We start from the raw sequence: 11,744 nt of genomic DNA on the forward strand, positions 1-11,744 counted from the left end.
GGTTACTTTCAAAGTAACTCTGCTGAAACGAGTCAAGAAAGATTTTTAGACTAGGAACAGACTGTGAGTATTAACTATTGTAGTATCTACCAAATAAAAAATATTAAGTAAAAAAGAAGTTATAGCAAATTTAAAAATGTAAATTATTAAATTTTTGACATTATTTTTGAATTTTTGTTGATTCATGTGTTAAACTATATTAAATCAAATTCTATTTAATGCATTCATATGTTTGGTGTCGAGTTGAAAACTCTTCACTTATCGAACTTAATTTTGTAATTTGAGCTAACAAAAAAGGCAAGTTGCATAATATCAATATAAGCACAGGCAGATTAGAGCAAAATGTAATCGTATTGCGCTCTAGGGGTTCGTAATGTGTCTAGTAATATTTTCTTTTTTATCATAGAATTTATATTGCAATGAATTTGTTGATCCAACTTAACATTTATTAATTAGGTCTAAATTGATGAAAAAAATTTTACGCGAATCTTTCCAAACGTAAAGGGCCATTTTCAAATTAATTTTCCCGCCCCGCATCTTGCAATTTAGGTTAGTTTTTACAAAACGATTGGATATTTGAATTTGTGTAGCAATTACAAAAGAAATGAATTCTTTTTATAGGTGAGCTAATTAATTGGTTTTCAACTCAAATATGGCTGGCGTTGTGGGAAACTTTAATCGTAACGGATATCAGCTGTTTGAAAGCATTCTGGTAAACCGATCGCAACGTATAAAAGCACTTCGGCTTCAAGGCCACAGATCAGATGCCTCCAAAACTCTTTGCAGAAACGTACATATTTCAAGTGCCAATTATTTTTCGAAAACTGTGAGTAAAGCACCCATTTATGTATATATTTCTCTATTGGATAAAAATAATTTTAATTAAACACATGAATTATTCTAAATAACAATTCTATTTAAATAAATAGAATAGTTACATATTGAAATTGCGAATGTGGTCTATTGTTAAAATTCAAATTCTAAATGCCGTTTATTTCATGTTGTATTTTATGAACCTTTTTTATTCAAGTAGAACAATACATTATTGGTTTTGGTACATTGTTGGTAGTCTTAAATTTTATATTGATTGTTACTTGAGAAAGATATTTTATGTTTTGCATAAGCCTTATCTATTGAACCTTTTGAACTTGCTTGTTATAATCTTAATTCATAAATAAGAGGCATATTATTTTCTTTATCAGCTAAATTTAGATTTTTTTTTCTTGAAAAATAATGTTTTAGTAAAATTTATAAATATTTTATATAATTTTATTTTAAAGAAAACTACTAATTTATATAGTTGGTAAAATTTATATTATATATTTTTTAAATTGTTTATTTAATTAGCATAACATGGACAACTTACTTTACAAAAATGTTTGGGAAACTGACCCTGAGCTTTTCGAGCTAATCAAATCAGAAAAAAGGCGTCAGCTTTCTGGACTAGAGATGATAGCAAGTGAAAATTTTACCTCCTTAAGTGTTCTTCAATGTTTGAGCTCATGTCTTCATAATAAATATAGTGAAGGTCTTCCAGGTGATAGGTGAGTAAATTCTCTCTTTCTTTCTGAGTAAATAAATGTTATTTAACTATTTCATTATAAATATTTTTAATTTTCTAAGGTATTATGGAGGTAATGAATATATTGATGAAATAGAGATATTAGCACAGAAACGTGCTTTGGCAGCATTTAATTTAAATCCTGAAGAATGGGGGTGCAATGTACAGCCCTATTCTGGAAGTCCGGCGAACTTTGCTGTGTACACAGGATTGCTTGAACCCCATGGTCGTATCATGGGACTTGATTTACCTGATGGTGGACATTTAACTCATGGTATCAATTAAAATAATAAATTAAAGTCTTATTTCTTTTAAAAGTTAAATTGTATTTTCAGTCATCAAAAATATTGTCTATTTCAGGGTTCTTCACTGCAAATAAAAAGATATCAGCTACTTCTATATTCTTTGAATCAATGCCTTACAAAGTTGACCCAAAAACTGGCCTAATAAATTATGATAAATTAGCAGAAGAAGCCAGGTTATTCAAACCAAAAATAATTATAGCTGGTGTATCCTGTTACAGCAGGTGTTTAGATTATAAAAGATTTAGAGAAATTGCTGATGAAAACAATGCTTATTTGTTCAGTGATATGGCTCATATATCAGGATTGGTTGCAGCTGGATTAATTCCTAGCCCATTTGAATATAGTGATGTGGTTTCTACAACTACTCACAAAACTTTGCGGTAGCAAATTTATTTTCTTTTTTGTTATTTAATTTTATTTAATTATATTCAGAGAGATTAATATAAAAAAAAATTTAGGGGTCCGCGAGCCGGTGTTATCTTTTTCCGGAAAGGAATAAAAAGCATAGGGAAAGATGGGCAAAAAATCATGTATGATATAGAAACTAAAATAAATGACGCAGTATTTCCATGCTTACAAGGTGGCCCGCACAATCATGCCATTGCTGGTATTGCTACAGCGATGAAACAAGCAATAACACCCGAATTTATTGCATATCAAAAACAAATAGTGGCTAATGCAAAAAGATTATGTACTGGTTTACAGGAAAAAGGCTATAAAATTTGCAGCGGTGGTACAGATGTTCATATGTTATTGGTGGACCTCAAATCAGTTGGACTCTCAGGAGGTAAAGGAGAAAAAATTTTAGAGGAAATTTCTATAGCTTGCAATAAAAATACTGTGCCGGGAGACAAAAGTGCCAAACATCCAAGTGGAATTAGACTAGGGACTCCTGCATTAACTACTCGAGGATTAAAAGAAAAAGATATGGATATAGTTGTAGATTTGATTGATAAAGGTCTAAAACTTGCAAAAGAAGTAACGGAAATTTCTGGCCCTAAGCTTGTCGACTTTAACAAAGCTTTAGAATCTGATGTCAGTGTTAAGAGAAAAGTTGCGGCTCTAAAGAAAGAGGTTGAAGTATTTGCAGTAAACTTCAAGCTACCTGGGCTTGATGAATTTTAAATTTGTATGTAAATATATATATATATATGCGATTTACATATAATTCACAAACTTAATTTATATCTACATAAACTATGCTTAAAAATGTGTTGAAAACACACGTTAAACGATAAAAAGAAAAATAATAATCTATATCATTACGGTTTTAAAAAGAATTGATTTTTGTATGAACTATATACTTTGTACAATTTTGTATAAAATTAAAATAATAGCAAGAATTTGCAAAAATAACATTTTTGGTACATTTAATTAAAAATTGCTTTCTGTTATATAATAATGAATTTATTATATTATTTTGGCATAAGTAAATATTATTTATGGATTTCCATTTGTTGTGAGCATTTGATTATTTTCTGTTTTACATGTGTTCATCATATCTTTATTATTCAGTTATACAATGTGTCCAAAACTTTTCAATCTTATTTTATTAGAATACTCGATAATTTATGTACGATAAAAATGTTATATCGCTTTTCTCAATTGCAAAAGATTTTTATACAATTGTTCTACTGAATGCAACAATTACTTATTCAAAAAGATATTGCTATAAATGGGTGAAAAACTTTTGACTGATTAGTCTGCATGAAGACTCAATTCACATGATTTTAAATTTAATGAATTATTATTGTTTAAAAAGTTTTAAATATTTTTGTTTGTAATTATATTAAAAAATTGTCCTATGAACACATAAAGAACAAAGAAGACAATCTGATTAGGTGATCCATATATGGACTACATTTAATTAAAATTTATCATAAAAAGATCATCACTCAATCAAATTTGTACATATCTTTTACTATTTTCAATAGTTTATTACCACATAGGATGGAGTATCTTTATACGGAAGCAATTTAATAATGGTTTATTTCATTAATGATTCTTTTTCACTTTAAGCCAATGTAGTAAATATTTATAAAAGAAAGAATTAAAATATATTAACATAAAAGTATAAGGATACTCTCCATTGTATATACTTCTACACGTTTTCAATTTTTTTTTCTCAATTTCGTACGGCTAGCACGACTGTTTTTAGCAATTTAACATCTAAACGTAAAATTTTATTAACGCGATTAAAAAAACCTCTAATATAAACTGTGTTGAATACGTTCAAATAAATATATTTCAAACGCTGCTAGTAATATTTTAATTAACTATATTAGCAACGAAAGACCTAATTAAGCACTTTGATTTGCAACTTGCTATCGCATTGCATTAGCTTTCAAGGGCTTTAAATTATAAAGTTATTTACTTAATTATTAATATAAAATATATCTTCTGTTTATCAGCTGCTTTCAAGTACAAATGAAAAGAAACTTGCTGTTGTGATGGCAGGGACTAATATGGAATTACTCTCTATATTAGCAAACATATTAAAAAGGTTATTATTTTCTTATAATTTATCTTTCTCTCATTCATTATGTTAAAATATCAAGCTTTGGTTTATATTAATTAAAAAAGATTTAGATTATCTATTTAGATTCCTTTCTCGTTTCTTTTAGCTCTGTTACCTCATTCTCACATGATAATACAAGATAAGGTTTCATATTTATTATTTATATACTAATTATTGAGGTAAATAATTTGCACTTTTACTGAGACCAGGATTTAGTGAAAATATAAACAAAAAGCAGCAGCCTTTTGGGGAATTAAAAATTCATTTTCGAGACACTTTGAAAATCGGTAGGTTTAAAATTGAAAAAGCTCTCTAGCAACTTTTCTTCTATACCCCGTCCCACATACTTTCATGCTTAAAAAAAAGATACATGTACACTGTATTGACAATTGATTTTTTTTATGACATTACATCTCAGATTGCAGATAGTTTCACTCCTATGATGTAAATGCACTTGTTGAAAGTATCTGGGTCGAAGATATATAAAAGTTTTTTATTTTCACTTTCATCACAATGCACACTGACATCTGACCTTTAATCAATCAAGATCTTGTGCAGCATGGGAGGTTGAAGCCAGGTGTCGTTGTTCATCCCCTGGCTCTTCATCATCAAGACCATTAAAGAAGGATTGGAGAATTGATCCAAACAATCCTTGATTTCGTGGTTGGGGTGGTGGTACATTGAAAAAAAGTTGCCCTATTTTATCTAAATATTGTCGGTAACATGGATCTCTATTTAAAGATATTTGATACTGTTCACAAAGAACTGTAAACACATCTAGCTTGCCACTAAAACAAGTGTGAAATATTTATTAAAACATTGCTGACATACATTTCCCAAAATTGAATTTAAACAAAACTTACCTGTCAATAGTTTTTAATAAAAAAAATAAGAAATTTAATAATGGGAGAAGATATGGAGGACCACTACATATTTTTGGATGTTTTAAAGTATATGAATTGAAGGCCTCTTGTGCAGTTGCTTTATTTTGCAAACAAAGGTATCTAAGTGAGAAATATTAAATTGATTAATTGCTCTGCCAGCAAATGATACTATAGAAGTTAAAAATTCTTACTGTAAAACTGCTTGCGCTATGAAAAGATCTATTTCCTTACTATATCCACGCTGCTCATGAAGTTCTACAAGCATTGCAGCACATCCAGACCCATCTTTACTATGGATGAAATGCTGGCGTGCCATAATATAATTCTTTTCTCTCCAAAATACTTGTGCTATTTTCTGATGTAAATCAGGATGACCAGTTTTAAAATCAGAGCCTTTAATACTCCATCTGAGTGCTGCTTGTATAAAATTATCCCTCTCTGGATATGAAGGGGTCATTATACTAAACATTGTAGTGATTTTCTCAAAATACTCTTGACTTGGTTCTGTTTCAGATTTGTTTAAGACGTCTATAAATAAAATACCTAGATCTGCTCCACTAGCATGCTGAAATGAATAAGTAAAAAACTATTAAATATAGTATGTCTCAATATTGATCAATTTGTATGAATTTTTATTTCAACTAAGACATTTGTCTAACAAATTTTGCTTCCACTTGAAACATTATAATGCACTATTAATTCATATTATTTTTTAAATAAAAGCAATTGATGCAATTAGGCTGAATTTTCGTTTAAATTACCTGATCGTGTTGTAACAGCTTAATAGACCCACTATACAATAATTCTAAAAGATCCGAATATTTTTTCTGTCCAAGATACCTGAAATTGGTAGGTTATGTCATTATATCTTATAGCGTATTAAAACTTTTTGTGTGATAGTTATAGATAACTTGTTGATATTATTTACCTGAAATACAAAGTTCTATACATTTGATGTGCTTCATAGTAGTTTTCAGAATTTACAGATGCTTCTAATTTCGCTAAAACTCGCTGAACACCGTGATTGTATCGTGAGGCCATGTTTACACTATCTAGCCTATCGCCTATCTAGTTAATTTTTATTTTCCAGAAGAAAATTGGTAATTGCCTGAATTATTGTAATTTGAAACCCAATGAATTGCCAAAAATCTTATTCTTGTATGCATAATTATATATAATAATGATAATAACTGTACAATAATGATGCATTAGTAAAGCATGGGTTTTTTCTTACCCTACTTTTATTCCATCAAAATCTTATAATTGCTTTGTATAATTTACAAAATACTAAATAATTCCATAATAGATCAAATAACTATAAATTCGTAAAACAATCCTTACGCAATACATATGTATAACATAATCTTGAAATATCAGAAAAGCAATATATTTGAAATATTATTAATTCATTAGCCATTTCAATTTCTTGAAAATCTTATCGACAAGATAAAAAATATTTAAAATTCTAATTTAATAAGTTTTATAAAAAAAGAGTAACGGAATAAAAATGTTCTTAATAAGTTTAAATAATTGTTGCACATATTTATTACTATATACATATTAGATAAGATAGAGGTGAGATTTTACAAAATGACGAATCGTTTAAATTGAATTTGGATTAATAAAGAAATTGTTTAACCGAATGTGATGTGATTATTGAAATTGAAATTAACATAAAATAAATATTGATAAATGCGCGGACTGGTGCAAAGTGCCGTCGCGTGAGCTCATTTATAAACGCGGCGCATTGGAAATTCTTGAAAGCGCCATGCGCCCCTAGCGGCTCCCCGTACAAATAAAACTCGCCAAAATAATTATCGCAATTTATGCTATTTGCAAAATATTAACCATATTAGCATTAAATCTCGTGAACTTTAGAATGGCGAAAGCAAAGCAAAATTAAGCTGAGTGCAAGGTTTCGTCCTTGGTGAGTTTAATCCTATTTTGACGATCAATTTTCACAGGAAAAGTAAATTCTCCGAGTTTCAAAGGGGGCGGTGGCTAGCCGAATTTTTTCACTTTTTCATGCCCCAACAATAACAACGACTAAGTCTGAACCTATCTCGAATGTTCCACTTAATTTATATTTTTTTAGTAGGAATGATTAGTGTTTAATTTTTGTATTCCTCTACATGTTTATTTACTTTACAATATTCTGAAATTTTTCTACATTTATTTTCTGACAAAGACTCATGATAGAGAATGCTTTTAAATATGAAATTATTGTTTTTAAATATATAACTTTACTATAATCTATTAATTTCCTAATGATTATACTTAGGATGGAGTTGGTGGAAACTATGAAAAACATTGTTGCTAAAGGAATGCAAACAGAGATGGGTCCTCCAGGAGGTGGTTCTGGTTACCCAGGCAATCCTAACAGTGCTGGTTATGTCACTGAGAAAATGTATGTGCTTCTTCAAGTTTATCTTCAAAATAAAGGCTGGAACTCGAGTATGGACCTCCTACAATGTTTTTCCGAATTTAAAGATGCTTCGATGATGCCTAGTGCTGCTTATTTACAGTAAGAATTTATAAGTAAAGAGTGAAAAGATAAAAGGGAGTATATGCATAGCACACATAGTGGTGTTAATTAACATATAATAAAAGTTTGCAAAAATTTTGTGAAAGCAATTTTCAAGAAAGTGTAGAAAGTCTAATTTTGTATATGTTAATATGACCTTTAAACCTATTCTTAAATCATTCAGGATAACATTTACTATCTGAAGCAAACACTTATTGGGAAAAAGTGTCATTTATTCCCCTTTATATTTCCAATTTTTAATTAAAAACTTTCTGATATTATAATTTATGTAAATTTGTTTTACTTGCAGAATGATGGCCTCTAGAGTTGCACTTGATTCTCAGGGAAGGCTGGTGCTTAGAGAAAATGGGAAAATAATTTTGCCCTATGAACATTTTGCAAATGCAGTTATGCTAAAGCATATGAATGGACCTCATGGATTACATTTGGGTTTGGAAGGTACTGTTCGGGCTGTTATGGAATCTTATACTATTGGACGTGAATGTTTTGGAATGGAAAAGGAATTCATAATTGAAGTAGTGCAGAATTGTCCCAATCCTGCCTGTCGTTATTACAAAAATCAGTTGGAACTGACTCAGAAAATGGGACACATGGCTCCTACTTATATTCAGGATAATGAAGCAGCTGCTTCTCTTCTACGCAGTAGCTTTTCTCACAATACAGATTTTCAGGCAGTAAGTAAATAGTTTATCTTTTCTTAATGTAAACAGTAAATAAAAATAAAATTATTTACAGGCATTAGGTAGTGGCAATCCAAATACGCACATGGGAAGTGCATCAGCAGCTGATTTATCAGAGATGCGAAGCTCTGCAGGGAATCAAATGAATTTGCAGCGTCCTCCAAGCCGTCCATCCTTAAATATTCCCCATAGACCAGTGGCTCAAGAGAAGAAAGTATCTTCAAGTAAACAGCATTATGAATCTCTAATATCAAACATGCCCATATCTGATCACAAATTGTCAGATTTCCTTCGATCAAATCTGGATAACCTGGATGGGCTCAGCAGTCTTGGTCTAGGTAATTTACAAGGTCTAAGCACTGCAAATAAAGATTTGTTAGCTTTGCACAATGGAGCATGGCCTTTGGAGAGTGAGAAAAATTCCCGATCATCGTCATCAAATTCCGAAGGTTTGATGATTATCAAGTAGTTAATACAATGAGTTCGACAATTTATTAGTCAACTAAATGAAATGAAAATATTTCAGGTGGTCAGGAAAAGATTGTAAGAGCATTTGCAGAAGTGATGAAAAATATGGCCAGAATGAAAGCATGTGTTCGTCCAGCAATGTGTAAACCATATGGGAAACAGTCAGAAGCTTTGCAGAAAAGTAAGAATCTGAATAAATGAATATAGAAAATAATTCTAATACTAAAGGAAACCGAAGGTGTAGTCTTAATCATGAAATTTTGTTTTACACAGCATTGGTTGATACAATTCAACTGGTACAATCATTGAGAAGTTTCCTGCCGCCTCCGCATATTCCTGTTTCAAGTTGGAAAAATGAAGACAAGCATCGGTTAGATCATAGCGGAGCTTCTTACCTTCCTACGCTGTATGTATAAATAAAAAATTTACCAACTATTTAAATGGTACAGAATATAATTGATTGATCTAGCTGAAGCTATACATTTACAGCAAAGCAGGAGCACTGGAAGAGATGTGTGAGCAACGCAAATTAGATTAAAGTCTGAGGCTTGACTGATATCAGACTGTATTTTGTCGTTAGACTTTTACGATGTTCTAGTCAGAAATGGAAGGGTCGGTAGCCCCCGAAGGATTGCTCAAATGTTGTTGGCGTTTAGGACTTTCAATGAGGAGATAAAAAAAGTCATGCGTGGACTGTGATAAACGTGTGTAATGACAAAATTTATATGTAAAACTGAACTTCACAGTGTTTCAAATTCTCATTGAAATTTTGACTTGATTTACTACTAAGATTTTCTGCTTTCATTTTTTGTAATCTGCCTATGGTGCTTAAAAAACAAAGGCGAGGTTTCATCATTTCTTTCATTTTTTGAAAGAAACGTGGCTATAATGTACAGCATTTATTATTCATTCATCTTACCAATTGTGTTCAGAGATTCCTTATCACATCTATGCAAAAAAATTTGTTTTTATAGATGCGCTTCACGAGCATCATTGTTGTTTATCCAAATTGTTACAAAGCTTTTTAGCAAGGGAAAATATTGATTTAGTCCATTTAAAAGATTAGATATTTTGATTAATATAAATTAGGTTCAATGAATTTTATCTAGCTTAGTGTTCTTTAGCCCTGTTATTACAAGGTATAGCTGAATCTGTAGTTTAGGTTCCGTGGCGCGCTTATATTATGATAATAAGAAAACGAACATGTTTATATTAATTTACAAACACAGGCCGCACCGTCGCACTATTAAAATATCGGTTGAAAATTATTGTCCCGACTCCTGGATGAATACTAGATTCATCAAACAAGTATTTTCTGACTTTTACGTAATTCAATATGAAATTATTCATAGTTTTCTTTTTAACTGTATAATTCAACAGTATCCCATCTACGAAATTATCATTGGTCGTTCTAGTATTAAATCAACTGAAAATTATACTTGCTTATAGTTATTATGATACTTACCAATTTGATTTCTAAAAAAGCATTAAAAAGACTGAGATTATAATAATGTAGTATTGGAAATTAAGACTTGAAATTTTGATACTCGACCTCGCGTTATTTAAGTTATTCAATAATATTAATGTACTTGCGATTATAAATAATTGATAAGCTCATGGGAGATTTTTCTGTGCACATAAGGCATTTTGCATTTTTATTTATTTGCTCGTCTTGTTATATAGTTGTAACATCGATTGCTTTTGTTCAATCATTTATCACATATACATGCATAATAATATACATAAATATATATATTAGCCATATTATTTAGCTGAGAGTAGCATTTAATTAATAAACTTCGATAAGTATAAGAAACGTATTTTGCAAATTTTACCGATGAGCTCCATGGGCAGTAATTTGTTAGTAAACGTAAAAGTTTCTACAGTCAGCATTATTCGTCTATATATTTTTCAAAGATAAATATTTCGTTAATATTTATATATCGAACAAAAAATTGTTAAAAAATTTTGAAAAGTATGTTTTAGCATTAATGTTTAAAATCATCCATTATATATATTTATATCTAAATATAACAATATACAAATATATTGTTTATAAAACTTTCGACCATTACAGTTGATAAATTGCGAAGTTGCCATAACAATTTTGCTAATTTTTTGACTAAAATGAACTTTGTATGAATTTTCGAGAAAACAAAATGGTTACCAACTCGGTTGTTACGTGCAAATTAACAATTTGGTTTTAGATTTTCAATGAAGATTGTAAATTTGCATCTTTTGATAAACGCAAGAGAAAAAAATATTTGTATGCAGTGCAAACGAATTGATTTATACTGCTTAATTCCAACTTTTAACTACTTCTTGCTAGTAAATTACAATTTTTTTGTAATGTAAACACATATTTATATATCCAATGTATGTTAAAAACTTTACGCTATATACCCGGTTAATGCCTGTGGTTAATTTGTGCCGAACCCTTAAATTCATATAGAGCGAATGATTTCAAGAATAAAGTTTGGATACCATTTTTCTTACGTAGCCCTTAATTAAAAACTATTCAGGTTTAAAAATTAATTCTTATAAAGTCTAGTAGTCCTCAGATGTCCTAAATGATGTTTCCAATAGAACAGGGCCACGAAATGGTTCTCCCAATAGGAAATCTCAAATGAAATACTCATGATTTCTTAATAAATTTTCAATACATGAAAATAACGTATAAGAATTTCATCTTTACATAATTCGCTCTAAATGAATTTATCGGCTTGGGGTACGAGTTAATCGGGCACCTCTTGTATATATTTATTTATCTTGCAATTAGCGTA

At 30.0% G+C, this 11,744-nt stretch overlaps 3 protein-coding genes across 4 annotated transcripts; 2 read left to right on the forward strand and 1 right to left on the reverse strand.

Moving 5' to 3' along the window:
- Positions 1 to 553: 553 nt before the first annotated feature.
- On the forward strand, positions 554 to 3,222 carry Shmt (serine hydroxymethyl transferase). The gene is made up of 5 exons (XM_066725016.1): positions 554 to 826; positions 1,348 to 1,544; positions 1,624 to 1,835; positions 1,922 to 2,246; positions 2,325 to 3,222. The coding sequence occupies exons 1-5, from the start codon at positions 653 to 655 to the stop codon at positions 2,989 to 2,991; spliced, it is 1,575 nt and encodes a 524-aa protein (XP_066581113.1). The 5' UTR covers positions 554 to 652; the 3' UTR covers positions 2,992 to 3,222.
- Positions 3,223 to 4,757: 1,535 nt separating this feature from the next.
- LOC136785963 (Golgi to ER traffic protein 4 homolog) lies at positions 4,758 to 6,674 on the reverse strand. The gene is made up of 5 exons (XM_066747354.1): positions 6,197 to 6,674; positions 6,030 to 6,108; positions 5,460 to 5,833; positions 5,248 to 5,388; positions 4,758 to 5,172 (listed from the first exon to the last, which is right to left on the reverse strand). Exons 1-5 carry the CDS (start codon positions 6,307 to 6,309, stop codon positions 4,923 to 4,925), a joined length of 957 nt encoding a protein of 318 aa, XP_066603451.1. The 5' UTR covers positions 6,310 to 6,674; the 3' UTR covers positions 4,758 to 4,922.
- A 103-nt stretch (positions 6,675 to 6,777) lies between these two features.
- Positions 6,778 to 9,589, forward strand: LOC136785923 (uncharacterized). 2 transcript variants are annotated; one of them, XM_066747298.1, is made up of 7 exons: positions 6,778 to 7,195; positions 7,550 to 7,792; positions 8,103 to 8,487; positions 8,549 to 8,942; positions 9,020 to 9,142; positions 9,235 to 9,367; positions 9,451 to 9,589. In XM_066747298.1, exons 2-7 carry the CDS (start codon positions 7,551 to 7,553, stop codon positions 9,497 to 9,499), a joined length of 1,326 nt encoding a protein of 441 aa, XP_066603395.1. In that variant the 5' UTR covers positions 6,778 to 7,195; position 7,550; the 3' UTR covers positions 9,500 to 9,589. The 2 variants fall into 2 exon arrangements, with proteins under 2 accessions (XP_066603395.1, XP_066603397.1); XM_066747300.1 differs by lacking the exon at positions 6,778 to 7,195 and adding an exon at positions 7,264 to 7,318.
- The last annotated feature ends 2,155 nt before the right edge of the window (positions 9,590 to 11,744 follow it).

The sequence above is a fragment of the Prorops nasuta genome, unplaced genomic scaffold (genome assembly GCF_024137725.1).
Source record: "Prorops nasuta isolate Cenicafe-Biocafe unplaced genomic scaffold, Cenicafe_Pnas_1.2 PNAS00003, whole genome shotgun sequence".
In the NCBI taxonomy this organism is placed as follows: domain Eukaryota; kingdom Metazoa; phylum Arthropoda; class Insecta; order Hymenoptera; family Bethylidae; genus Prorops; species Prorops nasuta.

What these genes read in the sequence shown, in the direction of transcription:
- LOC136785963 (XM_066747354.1), bottom strand. Translation starts at nt 6,309, where the DNA reads ATGGCCTCACGATACAATCACGGTGTTCAGCGAGTTTTAGCGAAATTA. An exon ending in TATAGAACTTTGTATTTCAG is followed by an intron (nt 6,109 to 6,196) that starts GTAAATAATATC and finishes TACCAATTTCAG; the next exon opens with GTATCTTGGACAGAAAAAAT. An exon ending in ATAGCGCAAGCAGTTTTACA is followed by an intron (nt 5,389 to 5,459) that starts GTAAGAATTTTT and finishes TTTCTCACTTAG; the next exon opens with ATACCTTTGTTTGCAAAATA.
- LOC136785923 (XM_066747298.1), top strand. Translation starts at nt 7,551, where the DNA reads ATGGAGTTGGTGGAAACTATGAAAAACATTGTTGCTAAAGGAATGCAA. An exon ending in ACAATACAGATTTTCAGGCA is followed by an intron (nt 8,488 to 8,548) that starts GTAAGTAAATAG and finishes AATTATTTACAG; the next exon opens with GCATTAGGTAGTGGCAATCC. An exon ending in GTCAGAAGCTTTGCAGAAAA is followed by an intron (nt 9,143 to 9,234) that starts GTAAGAATCTGA and finishes TGTTTTACACAG; the next exon opens with CATTGGTTGATACAATTCAA.
- Shmt (XM_066725016.1), top strand. Translation starts at nt 653, where the DNA reads ATGGCTGGCGTTGTGGGAAACTTTAATCGTAACGGATATCAGCTGTTT. An exon ending in CCAATTATTTTTCGAAAACT is followed by an intron (nt 827 to 1,347) that starts GTGAGTAAAGCA and finishes TTATTTAATTAG; the next exon opens with CATAACATGGACAACTTACT. An exon ending in TGGTGGACATTTAACTCATG is followed by an intron (nt 1,836 to 1,921) that starts GTATCAATTAAA and finishes TGTCTATTTCAG; the next exon opens with GGTTCTTCACTGCAAATAAA.